The 14071-nt window shown below is 48.5% G+C and overlaps 1 protein-coding gene across 1 annotated transcript in view; it reads left to right on the top strand.

Moving 5' to 3' along the window:
- Positions 1 to 13795, top strand: part of LOC139385617 (spectrin beta chain, non-erythrocytic 4-like) — a 62910-nt gene extending 49115 nt beyond the window's left edge. The window contains exons 21-38 of the mRNA XM_071130831.1: positions 1069 to 1293; positions 1631 to 1720; positions 1813 to 2091; positions 2504 to 2634; positions 3362 to 3566; positions 3990 to 4235; positions 4328 to 4462; positions 4645 to 4889; positions 5568 to 5706; positions 5824 to 5908; positions 6077 to 6273; positions 6473 to 7569; positions 7651 to 7720; positions 7852 to 8135; positions 9339 to 9506; positions 9622 to 9664; positions 9860 to 11500; positions 11532 to 13795. Coding sequence (XP_070986932.1) covers positions 1069 to 1293; positions 1631 to 1720; positions 1813 to 2091; positions 2504 to 2634; positions 3362 to 3566; positions 3990 to 4235; positions 4328 to 4462; positions 4645 to 4889; positions 5568 to 5706; positions 5824 to 5908; positions 6077 to 6273; positions 6473 to 7569; positions 7651 to 7720; positions 7852 to 8135; positions 9339 to 9506; positions 9622 to 9664; positions 9860 to 10126 — 3906 coding nt within the window. The 3' untranslated portion in view covers positions 10127 to 11500; positions 11532 to 13795. The remainder of the gene's footprint in view (positions 1 to 1068; positions 1294 to 1630; positions 1721 to 1812; positions 2092 to 2503; positions 2635 to 3361; positions 3567 to 3989; positions 4236 to 4327; positions 4463 to 4644; positions 4890 to 5567; positions 5707 to 5823; positions 5909 to 6076; positions 6274 to 6472; positions 7570 to 7650; positions 7721 to 7851; positions 8136 to 9338; positions 9507 to 9621; positions 9665 to 9859; positions 11501 to 11531) is intronic.
- Positions 13796 to 14071: the final 276 nt, after the last annotated feature.

Below are 14071 nucleotides of genomic sequence, written 5' to 3'. Positions count from 1 at the left end.
GCTGGTATTTTTTACATTTCTTTCTGCTTCCTTCCAGCCACTACCACTCACTCATCCTGTCCCGCTGTTCACCCTGTGATCTATGGTGTGAGCAGAATCACTGTCTCACCCCGGAAACTCTAACATTTGGCTTCATATGGAAATGTGAAATGAACATCTCCACTCCACTGTGTGTGTCTGTGTGTCTGTGTGAGACTAAGAAATGGTCCTGTCTATTAATTCAAGGACCATTTCTGTCAAAATTAGAAATAATGTTCCCATGTTTTGTTTTATTTGTGATTCAATGGTGTAACAATTGTGTAAGCCAATAGAAAGTGTGCTTATTCTCGTGCTAGTCTCTGATGTGTCTCTGAGAATGTCAGGGGATTCATTTAACCAGATAGAAGGTACTGAGGCAGCCGTCCCGAAGGCTCTTTTCCTCCCAATTCCTAAGAATTCCCAAAGTCAAATCGTCATGTGAATTCGTAAGGGATTGATCGGCCTCATTCTGCCTCCTACCCTAATTCACTTTACCATGGCACTCATGCAACAACTCTTTGCATCTGGCCCACTTTTCGAAGAAGTTAGCCTCAGTGACACTACTTTACCTCCCTGGTGATCTCAACCTGATGCTTGTGTCCCAAAATGAGTGTCACTGCCTTAGTGAGAATCGCCACCCCCCTCAGAATTACCTGACAGCTCTGGAGAAGTAATTGCCTTGTAGTCAATTGCGGTAGATCTAACTACTATCATCCAAACACTTCTCATGAATTGTTATGACAGACTGACCAGTAGAGCAACTGATCATGTACACCTAGGAAATCCTTCAGTGGCTGACTCCTGAGTTGGATGTTGTCAGGATATTTTGGTGAGAGGGGATCGATAGAGGAAACAATGTATCCTCTCAATACTCACCAGGCGTCTCGCTGTCCTATGGACTTCCTCCCCCCCGCTCTTTATTTCCTAAACTATCCTTTCTCCCTCCTTCCTTCACTCGCCCCTCCTCAAACGCTTCGATTCCATCCCCCTTTGCGTCCATTCTACCTCCGCTCTCACTCCCTCTCACATTCCCTCGCTCCCTCTCTCCAGACGATGGAGTGTCAGATGGAGGAGTGGTATAAGGAGGTGGGGGAGCTGCAGGTGGCGGCGGCCTCCGTCCCCCAGCACGGCCAGGTCACGGACACAGTCAGCAAGCACCAGTCCGCCGTGGAGACGCGCATCGTCCGCCTCATCGAGCCGCTCAAGGAGCGCCGGCGCATCCTTCTGGCCTCCAAGGAGGTTCACCAAGTGGGCCGGGACCTGGAGGACGAGATAGTGAGTGGCCGTCCTGATCGTCCTCCGATTATACCCACACACACCACGCACACTTACAGACACTTAGAGAACACCCGCACACCTCCCCCAGTCTACTCAGACCACTTCGCCCATACATTTGCTTCTAAAAGTGGGACTTACAAGTGTCATCGACAAGGGTTGAAGTGTTGCTTAAGTCGGCGACTAACCCCCCCTTTTTTTGTTTGTTGAAGATTTATCTTGAAGAAAGATGCATGTAACTCTAAACTGATGCAATACCATGCTGGTGATAACCCTAGAACAGTTACCAGAGTTTGCAGGTGCTTCTTTGCTAGTTTAACTTGTGATGTGTTTGCAGCTGTGGGTGCAGGAGCGGCTGCCTGCCGCCACGTCTCAGGAGCACGGCTCCAGCCTCCAGGCTGTGCAGCAGCTCATGAAGAAGAACCAGGTGTGTGGCAGCTAGCTGAGGATAACCACATCTTTACAGTACATGTCTATCTATCTATCTGGACATCGTCTTTCTGTTCTCCCCCCCCCCAGACTCTGCAGAGGGAGCTACAGGGCCATCGGGCGAGGGTGGAGGACGTCCTGGAAAGAGCTAACGTCATCGCCTCCATCCGCAGCCCCCAGGCTGACTGTGTGCGGGCGGGCCTGGAGCAGCTCAGCAGGCTGTGGGGTCTGCTGTGGGCCGAGACGGAGAGAAGACAGCTGGTGCTGGATGCCATGTACCAGGCCCAGCAGTACTACTTTGACACGGCCGAGGTGGAGGCCTGGCTCAGCGAACAGGAGCTGCACATGATGAACGAGGAAAAGGGAAAGGTAGGCGGCTAGGAGCCAATCACCAGGCGCTGATATGCTTAATCTGCCCAGTTACCTTTTTACAGTAAGATGATTGGCTTTTTGGAAGAGGGAAAACTTGTATCTGCATAGGTGTAGTACAATGTCATTGTGTCCCTCCAGACATCAGCAACTGTACATGAACACCAGTGGAGGCTGCTGAGGGGAGGACGGCTCATAATAACGGCCGGAAAGGAGCAAATGGAATGGCATCAAACACCTGGAAACCATGTGTTCGATACCATTCTACCAATTCCGCTCCAGTCATTAACACGAACCCGTCCTCCCCAATTAAGGTGCCTCCAACCTCCTGTGATGAACACTCCCCTTGAATTGTTAGCATTTCGAAGTTTGTGAGAATGGACTGTTAAGAGTGTTGTGGCCTCCCCTTCAGGATGAGCCTAGCACCCTGCAGCTACTGAAGAAGCACCTGGTACTGGAGCAGACGATAGAGGACTACGCTGAGACGATAGGCCTTCTCTCCCAGCAGTGCAGGCAGCTACTGGAGATGGGACATCCAGACAGGTCAGTGTTGGTGCCCCACAAACCTTTCACCACGCTACACCACACCAAGACTTTCGTGGGATCGGACGTTGGTTATAGTAGCTGTAAAGTGAGTGTGCCATGAAATGCACATTTCAAATACTGCCTTAAAAGCTCAAAGGAAATCCCATATACGAGAACTAAGGATCTCATTTTGTGACTTGATTGAAGAGGACCCAGGGCCTCTACACTCTATGTCTACTAGGTGCTGGGGAGTAACCCGGTAGTAAATGGCAGACAGCTTGAATGACATAACCCCTGTAGAGAAGGTAGTACAGTAAAGTAGGCCAGTCATGGACTCCTGTTGCTCTGTTATGGCAGCAGAGTGAATCATGGTGACATCCGGGTCAGCACTGGGTCCGTAATACTTCTCTGTCTCTGTTGTCGATGCTAACGGCGCTATCATCTTAGCTCTTAGCTGTTAGTCGATGCTAGACCTGCATCTCTGAACTAGTAGGGTATTGTTTTTTTTTATGGCTTGTCCATGTCGTTCTCATGTTGTTCAGTTTGCGTTGTAAGTCTTATCCTCCTCACATTTACTCCTTCTGGAAACTCAACACTGTAAAGCCAGCTCATGGTTTTACATGTCCAAATTAGTTTCACTGCAGAATCTCAGCTCCCACACATTACCCCTCAATTTTACCCTGTGTTTACTATTCGTCTCTAACCCTGTCTCTGGTGTGTGTGTGTGTGTGTGTGTGTGTCTCAGTGAGCAGATCAGTAAGCGTCAGTGTCAGATGGACCGGCTGTACGTGTCTCTAAAGGACCTGGTGGAGGAGAGAAAGTCTCGTCTGGAGCAGCAGTACTGGCTCTACCAGCTCAACCGCGAGGTGGACGAGCTGGAGCAGTGGATCGCTGAGAGGGAGGTGGTGGCCAGCTCGCCAGAACTGGGACAGGACTTTGAACACGTCACGGTCAGTGGGACCTGAATGGACAAAACATTCAACAATCTGATTATCCTGGTAGTCCTCTGTAGCTCAGTTGGTAGAGCATTGGCGCTTGCAATGCCAGGATAGTGGGTTCGATTCCTGGGACCACCCATACGTAGAAAATGTATTCCTGCATGACTGTAAGTCGCTTTGGATAAAAGCCTCTGCTATATGGCCTCTATTGTTATAGCGTGTGTCTAAAGACTGTTGGCAACGGAGTTAATATGGCTCAAAGAATGGTATACAGTACACTATTATTGCTTAGTATATATATATATATATTGTATTTCAATGGATTTTGTTTTTCTAAGTAGCCCATTACCGTTTTAGCAACAGTGCTTAGCTTGGCCAAACAGATATTGATCATCCCTTCATTCCTCTCCTCCTCTCTCCTCCTCCTCCCTTCAGATCCTGCAGGAGAAGTTCACAGAGTTTGCGTCGGAGACGGGCAGTCTGGGTCAGGAGCGTGTGACGGCGGTTAACCAGATGGTGGACGAGCTGATCGACTACGGCCACGCCGACGCCGCCACCATCGCCGAGTGGAAGGACGGCGTGAACGAGGCCTGGGCCGACCTCCTGGAGCTCATGGAGACCCGGGCACAGATGCTGGCCGCCTCGCACCAGCTTCACAAGTTCTTCACCGACTGCCGCGAGGTAGCGTTTCTACCACAAGAAGTGCCAAGGGATACAGGTCTGTGTCGTGTTTTGATGTGTTTCTGATGGGCCGTCATCGCATTGTGCTGCAGGTCTTGGCCCAAATCGATGATAAGCAGCGGAGGTTGCCCGAGGTGCGGGCGCGCCAGGGTGGCACAGCCAACACCAGCACCCTGCAGAGGCTCATGCAGAGCTTCGAGCACGACATCCAGCTGCTCGTCACTCAGGTGAGGCCCCGCCCACTGTCACTTCATTTTACGTGCACATAAGGCTAAAAAAGGAAGACTGAACAAAACAAGCAGTCAATGTGGTAACACGTCACATTACATGTCTCATCACATTACTACAGTAATCTTTGCAGTGTTTTTAGGCATTCCTATGTAATTACCACCCGTCTGTCTGTGTCCAGGTGAGGCAGCTCCAGGAGAGTGCGGGTCAGCTCCGGACCATCTACGCCGGGCAGAAGGCTGAGGCCATCGCCGGCCGGGAACAGGAAGTGATGCATTGCTGGAAGGAGCTCTTGACTTCCTGCGAGGAGTGCCGAGTGCAGATCACCACGGCAACAGACAAGCTGCGGTTCTTCGGGGTGGTGCGAGACCAGATCATGTGGATGGACAGCATCATCTCTCAGATCGGCACAGGGGACAATCCAAGGTATACAATTGGGGTCACAATTGTATATTTATGGTTTAGGCATACACTTTCCATTAAAGTGAGGTGAGCAAGATAAAAAAAAAAGAAGGGTGAAAAAAGTTGACCCTTTTGTTGAAAATACTATAGGCCTAGCAACCTTAGTTCAACACCTAGGAGAGGCTGACAGATGCATAATGTACTTCAGCTAGAATCCAAAAGGAAGTTGTGTATCTCTTTACTGGAAGATTGTATTTTTTTTATGTGAAGGGGGCATTCGTTAAACATTCAATGAAATATCTATATTTACAGTTTGTATGTATGGTGTGTCTCATACTGCTCTGTGTCATCCCTCTGTCCGTCTACCAGATGGGATTGAGCTGCAAGTTCAGGGGCCTGTTTTGATTTTAGTACCTTATCATAATATAACTCAAAACGGAACTCATTTATGTTACGGAAATGCCAAATATGGAGAGATGCAGAGAGATGCAGAGAGAGAGAGAGAGAGAGAGAGAGCACAGAAAACACAGAGAGCAAAAAATGATAATGAAAAATGTCAAAGCAATGCACTGTGAGCAAGTTTTAATATAGTGTTATTTTCTGGCCCTTGTCTTCCATGGTGGGTAACCCTGTGCTCTTCTCCTTCACTGTCAGCATTCCCTCCAGCGATATAACGGGCTCTGGACTCTCTGGTCCTTTCAGGGATGTGTCCTCAGTGGAGGTACTGATGAACTACCACCAGAGCTTGAAGAGCGAGGTGGAGGCGCGCAGTAAGAGTGTGCTGCAGTGCATCGAGATGGGCAAGACGCTGCTGGCCGCGCGCAACCCTGCTGCTGAGGAGGTAACAGCACTGTTGCCAGGGTTCTGCCATAGAACATGGAGGATGGTACTGTAGTTTAGAGGACATTTACAGTCACTAGTTTAGATTAAACTCAATGGAAATGCTATGTCTTTTTAGATCAAGGAGAAGCTGGATACGGTGGTGGCCAAGCAGTACGAGCTGTCTGAGAAATGGGACAAACACTGGGAGGTCCTGCAGCACAGTGAGTCCCTCTGACTTCACCTGAATGGAACTACTCTAGTACCTGGCACCTCAAGTCTCTAATTGATATTATCCCAAGGCATTCCATAATAGAGTTTGAACCACAGTAGGCTACAATTTGATTCCCATTGTTCTCAGACACTGAGTTCCTCTTTCTCCTCTGCCTCAGTGCTGGAGGTGCACCAGTTTGCCCAGGAAGCGGTGGTGGCCGAGGCCTGGCTCACAGCCCAGGAGCCCTTCATCAACAGCAAGGAGTTGGGCGCCAGCGTGGACGAGGTGGAGCAGCTCATCCGCCGCCACGAGGCCTTCCGCAAGGCCGCCGCCACCTGGGAGGAGCGCTTCAGCTCGCTACGACGCCTCACCACGGTCCGTCACTATCCCTAGCTTACTAACACTACCCTTAGCTGATGCCGTCTTTCTTCTGGTTGCTTACAAGAGGTTGTAGAGCACAGATTGTTTGAAGTGACTTGTCAAATGGCTTCGTGTTTACGTTATGCTTAATTTTGTTGTAGAGGAGATTCTACAATGAAGTGCTGATGTTTAGTTAACCTCGATTTGGTTCCAGGTGGAGAAGATGAAAGCGGAGCAGAGTAAGCTCCCTCCCACCCCCCTGCTGGGTCGAAAGGTGTTCCTGGACCCCCAGGAGACGTCCCCTGCCCGGAGCCAGGGCTCCCCCCTGATGAGACGGATCCTTTACGAACAGGCCGAGCCCAGAGCCGAAAGGCCCCCCCAGGAACCCTCGCCCTCTTCCGTGGCCCGCCGCCTGGGCTCCACCGTAGCCAACTACACCCCCATCATGAACGGCTCCAGTGGCTACCGCAGCAGTCTGGAGGCCCGGGCCATGCCCATGATGGGGGGAGTGGCTGGGGGTGTAGTCGGGGTGGCAGCCAGGCTGGGAACAGCCACTGTGGAGGCAACACATTTAGGGACCACCGCCGCCATGGAGGTCCGAGGGGTGGCAGCAGGATTTGGGACTGCCGCCTCTGAAGCCAGAGGGTTGGCAGCAGGATTGGTCACCCCCGCGGTCGAGGCCAAAGGGATAGCTGCAAGCTTGGTGACTGGGGCAGCCGCCGCAGTGGAGGTGAAAGCCTCGCAGTACCTCCGGCAGCCTAAGATCAAACACATGGACGACATGGTGACGCCCATGCTGGTGGCCTGTAGGCTGGAGAAGGCGAGAGAGAAGGAGGTGCGAGAGAGGGAGCAGAGAGAGAGGGAGAGAGATATTGTGTTAATGGAGCCAGCGCCCGTGATGCCGGTGATGGCCGAGGTGGTGCTCCAGGAGATGGGGAGGGAGGGGATGGGCAGGGAGAGGCTGAACAGCGAGCCCAGCAGCAGAGACCACCGGGCGGGGAGCAGCCGGTCGGAGCCCCAGCAGAGAGACAGGGACAGAGACAGTAGGGACAGTAGGGACAGTCACAGGGAAGCCAGGCTGGAGCGCCAGCACTCTAGTGAGGCGCTGATGATCCAGGCGCGGCGGGATGAGCTGCCCCAGGAGGTGTGGCGGGAACGGGCCGAGCGCAAAGAGAGGAAGCTGGAAAGGCAGACGTCCAGCGAGCAGGAGGGCCACGGACACGAGGGCCGGAGGAAAGACCGCCACCGGACGGAGAGACAGGAGTCCAGTGAACACGACACAGCCAAGGAGCAGTCAGACAGACGTTCTACGTGAGTACTACATTGTGCCTTAGTGCCATTAAGTGCTGTTTGCAGAAAGGTGTATCACTTTTTGTCTTGGCTGATTTACAGGGAGAAAAAGTCAGGTGGCCAGACCTTGTTTGATATAGTGGAGCAGCTAAAAGAGAGAGAGGCAGCAACGGTGAGTCTTCTGTTCACCAGCTATGCCACCTTTATTACACAGTTATCTATACATAAATACTGTTAATGAGTGTTTAACGGCTATATGTTGTATTTATAGTCTAAGCTCTGCCTTCTCTCTTCTCCACTCAGGCACGAGGGGAGGTCCCTAAAGTGCCGAACGGCGTGCCAGAGAAGTCTTCCGGACGTCCAGACCGGCCGCGAGCACGGGATCGTCCTAAGCCCCGGCGGAGACCCCGGCCCAAGGACCCATCTGCAGGAGAGGCCACCACCCGGCGGTCACGCTCGGCGCCGGAGCCAGGGGTGGCTCAGGGCGTGAGCCCTTCGGTCCCCCAGCCTCCCAGCCACACAGCCCACCACGAGGGCTTCCTCTTCCGCAAGCTGGACATCGAGACCATGAGGAAGAGCTCTAACAGGTGGGCATCCAGGTTCCTGACGGGGGGAGTCTGACAAAACAACCAGGCATGATCTTATGAGCATGCTAAGCTAACAAAACAACTGACTTTACCTACGAAATGTTCAATTGGTTGCATGTCACTGGCATTAACATATGTTCCAGCATCTGATTGGTGCCTTAGGTCTCGGTCGACATATGCTCATCCTATTGGAGCTTTAGCACTGGTCTGACATACTGTATTTTCAGACATTCCTATTGGAGCTTACGACCCGAGTTGACATATGCTCTTGTAACCTATTGAAAATAGAATTCTGGGTTGACATATGTTCTAGCATCCTATTTGAAAATAGCCATTTGCTTTAACATATGCTCTTCTAGCATTTTATTGAAACTTCAGATCTCTGTTTAGCCTCTGATCAGAAGTGTATCAGAATGAGAGTTCAACCAAGAGATAGCCACCAGCCATTCCACTGCTTGCCACATGCATGGTGCCTAACCAACACGGCCCCTGACGGAGAGCGGTCTGGTTGATGGATGTTGTTGCTGGGCCTAAGGTCGAACCTGGTGCTGGTTCTGGCCCATAGCCAGTACGATATGCAGCCATAGCCATGCTACACGCACAGGTCCCTGCAGAGACCCACACATCACTCCGCTTCCTCCCGAGAGACGTTTCGTTCAGTCGGCCATGCTTGGTGGCCTACCACGGGTCTCTGGCCCCCGGAGACTGAACCGTCCGCCTCTCGCTGCTGCACTGCCCCCTGGAGGCCATGGCTGACACGCAACGCAACAGACTCATCCCACAAATGAGACCCACTGCTCACTCACCAATTGGATGAATGTTTCTGATGTACATGTAATGCTATGTACATGCCAAGGTAAAGCCTAGCTTTTTGTTTGTTACACTCAATCATCTTAAGAGGTGAGATGAATGTTCACTAATACCAATACTGTCATTTAACCAAATTCTGTTTTTTTTTCTCTCTCTCCTGTTGCTCCTTGCTGCTGGCTGTTCTTCCTACCTCGCCACAAAGGTAAGCCACGTGTATGCACCTATGCACGCTACGGTCGGTGGTTCATTGTTTGTTCGGCAGTGTGTTCCCCCTCGGACCACTCCGGCCAGTCATCTTGAACTCCCCCAGGTGAGTGAGGTTAGGTGGCATTAAACCTGTGGTTGGTTTTTGCTGAACGCGCCCCGTTTCCCCCCCTCCCGCCCCTACAGCAGATCCTGGGTCAACCTGTACTGTGTGCTGAACAAAGGAGAGATAGGCTTCTATAAGGACGCTAAGAACACCGCCACACCTTACAACAACGAGCCCATGCTCAACCTCGGCCACTGCCACTGCGACGTCACCCTTGGATACAAGAAGAAGAAAAACGTCTTTACTCTTAAGTTAGTACTCTGCCTTTTAGGCAGTCTGTCAATCAGGGTCATGCTGCTTGTCTTGTCTACCGTACAGATAGCCATTTTGTGTGTTACCCTCAACTTCTCTGTCCTTCTGTTTCAGAACGAAAGACGGAAGTGAATTTCTGTTCCACGCAAAGGATGAGGTAAAAGGCGTTCAAAAGTTGACTGCTCTTTCATGGAAACACAGTCGTATAATAACAATGTGATTCTGCAATGTTTGTCCGTGTGCCAAATAACTTTCTGTCTGTCTCTCACCCTCTCTCTTTCCCTTTCTTGTTCTTTATCATTCGTCCTGTCCCATGCTCTCTCTCATCTCCCTTTCTCTCTCCGAGTCACAGGATGATCTAAAGGCCTGGACCACCAACATCAACAAGAGCATCGCAGAGCATGAGGAGATTGCCAAATGGGGTCAGCCCCAGCCTACTACCTCATCCACGGACGAGGGCACGCGCCGCGACGGCAGCAAGGCCGATAACAAGTCAGAGCGGGGAGAAAAGTCAGACCGGGGGGAAAGGCCGCAGAGAGCCGAGCGCTCTGAGAGGTCGGATAAGGGTGAGACCAAATCGGACACCAAGCGTTCAGAAAAGTCCAGCAAGAATAAATGAGTTTGATGTTGTGCGGTGGGTGAGGGAAAGGGAGAGGGGTATAAAAGACTCCCAGTCAAGACCCAACCCTTTCCTCTCATCTGTCTGCGTCAGTTCTGTTTAGTGTCGAAAAAGACAGGAAAATCACCCTGGTGAACTGACATGAGGGATTTGAAGCACGAATATCAGTGTGCCCCTCCTCGTTGCCCTCTCTCTTTATCTCTGTTGCTCTTAGGGTGTCAGACCTGGTCACTAACACTTATTGCCGGGCTCGTTCCACCTCTGTCCTCTAGTGGTGACACCGGTGCACTGCAGAAAGCAGATCCTCCTCGTCAGGGCAGCAATGTGAGAGAGATGGACACTCATGTAACAAGAGGGTTGTCACTGGTAGTATGAAAAAGTAGCTCCTAACGTTTTACGTTTTATTTTTTGTAAGAGATGAGCTGTATCTGTATGTAACTCTTGTCTGTCTATTTATGTATTGTATGTCTAGAACATCCAATTGTATACTCCCAAACAAAAGAGAATGAAATATGCCTAAATGTTTGACACAACTGGCCTCTTTTTGGAGAACAATTATTTTCTGTTTCCTTTTTTGTATTTCTGCTCGTTCACTCTGCCATCATTCTTTTCTGGACTCTCTTTTCTCACTTTGACTTTCTTCAGTACAAAACTGTAATATCATCAAACTCATCCAAATTGAATTTGTACAATTCAACATTGAGCCAGAGGAGAAAGAGAAGAGGCAGGTAACAACAGTCTTCACAAAGCTTGTTCTGGCTTTTGAATGGATGACCTGGAACCTTTACCCGGAGGCTAGGCTGGCCCCCACGGCCATACTCAGCTATGCCTTCATCTGGGGCCCCCGAGATGCCCCCAGGGACCCAGCAGCCATAGCCACCCAGCACCAGAGGGATAGGACTGGAAGCCATCTCACAAGACCAAATCCTCGCCCTTTCTTCTCAAAGACTATCAGATGGTGGTAATCGCACTCCACATACCCAGTCAACATTATTTTTTTCAATTCAGAAAATATCACAATGCTTTTTATAGACAGTCAAAGAGAAATTAAGTTGTGTGTGTCTGAGCATGTGTGTGTGTGTGTGTGTGTGTGTGTTCAGCTTCTCACCACTCCCAGGGTTTTCATAGCTCAGGTTTTTTTGTTCACATCTGCGTCCTCAGTTCTCCCTCAGTCTTCCAAGCACTGCCGTTCCACAGGCCAGGCTTCTAACAGCTCAACTAACCACAGGAGTTGATGAGGACACAGCAATGATCTAAGTTCAGGGGCCACACAGAAGTAATACGGTGCCGATTGGTCACTCCAAGGCCTCAGGAGTGCAAGTCGATGTCAGATGGATGTAAACAAAAGCTTCTGGATGAATGAATCACATGCATGTCTTGCTTGGGATAAATCTCTTGTTGAGAGGCTTTGCATAGCAGTCCGATCCTATGTTCCTCTCACAGTATGTAGCTATCAGCAACGATGTTCACTTTGTTCCTCTCCATGCATCATACAATACAATTGTCTGTTTGTCTTAGCACTGCAAAGCCATATTTGGTAACGGGAAGTCTTACATTATGGAAGCTAGTGGACAAATCCTTTGCCTGTTCCTTACATCAGAGATTTGTACAGAAGTGAGGAGTGACGGCGACGAGATAGTACAGTGCAAATATCATGAGATCTTTCCTGAGTAGCTTTTTCTACCTTGTTTTTTTTTTAAACACATTTTATGCATCTATATAGGCGTTGAATGCCAAATCAGTGCAATCCATAACGCTTGTTGGACACAACAAGGCAAGGATCAGCAGAACTTATTTTTGAATGAACATAACTATCACATGGAATGTGAATACAGTACAATACATGACATAGGACACACTCAGATAGGGCACTGTGGACATCTATGAGATTCTGTGGTGAATTTTGAGACTCGTATGACACACGACTGCGTGGCACACAGTACAATTAGCATAGTGTAGTGGGGAGGATTCTAGCAATAAACTGCTAGTCTGCTGAATTCTTGCATTCAGGAGTTTCACTGTGCAGTATTTACTACTATCTGTTGTTAAGTCTACTCTAATCTTGCCTGGGCAGCTCGTATGGAGGATGTCTCATTCCAAAAACAATATGCTCAATAAAAACGAGTTGGTCTCAAATTGATGTACGTAACTGTCTTAACACTAATTTGGATGTCTCCGAATGGTAACTTTGTTTGGAAATGTTGCTTACCATTGCGTTCTCTGTGTACTCCTGTCACAGATCTCCTATTTGTATGCCATAGTCTCACTCTAAACAGATGGTATGCGGTCCAAGTATTATGGTGGCTTCGGGAGGTGGCCAGGAACGCATTGTTGATGCGAAACGAGAATTTATATGCAACTTTTCCTTTGCACTAAAACGCTCCCCCATTGCACAGTGCTATTGCTTGAGGAGCAGTGGTGCTTCAGGGTCCTAGAGGGAAATGTGTTTATTGGATCACAGGAGAATGAGGTTTGAATTATCTTCATGAATGAACATGAAGTACACTTGCCTGAAAAGTGTGAGCGTATCATGTTCAACCGTGATATGAGATTTCATATGGCTGTTTCTCTTGTCTTGCTTGTTACACTTTACTAACAGCTGGACTTCCAGCTACAGAGCATGAGGTACGATCACATCCTAAAGCCTAACATGCCTATACAATTATTCATGCTAAGGTTTCATTCAGTAGCTATCTGGATAAATGACCAGTAGTCATTTTTCCAAATGTGGGCCAGCCCGTCTGTTGTCATGGCCAAGGGCCCGATCCATTTTATCCTGCACTTTTCTGTCGCACAGAGGGCAATTTGAGCTTATAGACTTTCAAATTACAAACCAGCTGGATGTTGGTTAATGACTAGAAAGCACAATTTTATAACCTGCAGTTGATACACACAAGCATTAACGTGTCAGAGGGAGACTTGTGAGAGGAATCTCATTATTGATACAATGCTTCTGTGTTAGCTGTGCAGTCATGATGTTTCAGTTATGTTAGAACATTGCGTAACTGGGCATCTGTAATGTCTGATGTGCGTTAAGTCCTGGAGTGCTTCCTTCATGAAAGCATTCACACCGCAACCGTTACAAATCAATAGTCTAATGCCGTTATAAACTCAAATCCCTATTTTCTAGAATACGTTCTTTTTTTCATTTCAGGGAATAATGATTTCGTTGCTGTTTTCGTCCAGGATGTTCCATTGTTAGTTGCTAAACTAAGTCAATGCTCAACACCTACTGTTCATTTCCTGACCTTTGACCCTAGAGCACCACTGTTTTTAGGGAACTACTGAATGGATGTTTTGCCAATTTCAACAGCTTGATGACCTGTACAATATGTAATTGCTTAATGTATTTTTTGTAAAGAAAGAATTACGTTAGTTTTTTTTTTGCTGTGAAAAGGACAAAATGATTTTTTTTGGGGGGGGGGTTCAACAAATTGAAATATCCATGGGGCAAATGGTTCATTTGTACAACATCAATGGAAAACATCACAATATCAGGACACAGAAGTTGCATGAATTACATAGTCGCTATTATGATACTGCTCTGCATGTTTTAAGTCTCATCCCGTCGCTATACAATCACTGTACAATAATGGGGTGACACACTTACGTACATGGAAAAGGTGAATGAATGAATAATAATGTATAAAACAGATCCAACTTAAAACCATTGACTGTGTACAGTTGTTTCTTTGAAATGATAAATACAAATTGTGATATTGAAAAGAAAAACACTGTGTTGTTAATTTTGTTTGCATGTGCAGTTCAATGCCAACGTCTTGTCAATTGGCTCTACAAATATATGCAGGCCAAAGGACCATGTTGGACCAATACGAATTCTAGTTACATTCACTCTTCTTTGCATAATTCGAAAAAGGTGTAAAGTATTTTTTGTATATAATTTTTTTAATTTAATTTTTAAATGTATTTAACCTTTATTTAACC

Source organism: Oncorhynchus clarkii, chromosome 27, assembly GCF_045791955.1.
Source record: "Oncorhynchus clarkii lewisi isolate Uvic-CL-2024 chromosome 27, UVic_Ocla_1.0, whole genome shotgun sequence".
Lineage (NCBI taxonomy): Eukaryota > Metazoa > Chordata > Actinopteri > Salmoniformes > Salmonidae > Oncorhynchus > Oncorhynchus clarkii.
The sequence above is the reverse complement of the archived record's forward strand: the minus strand, read 5'-3'. Positions and strand labels throughout refer to the sequence as shown.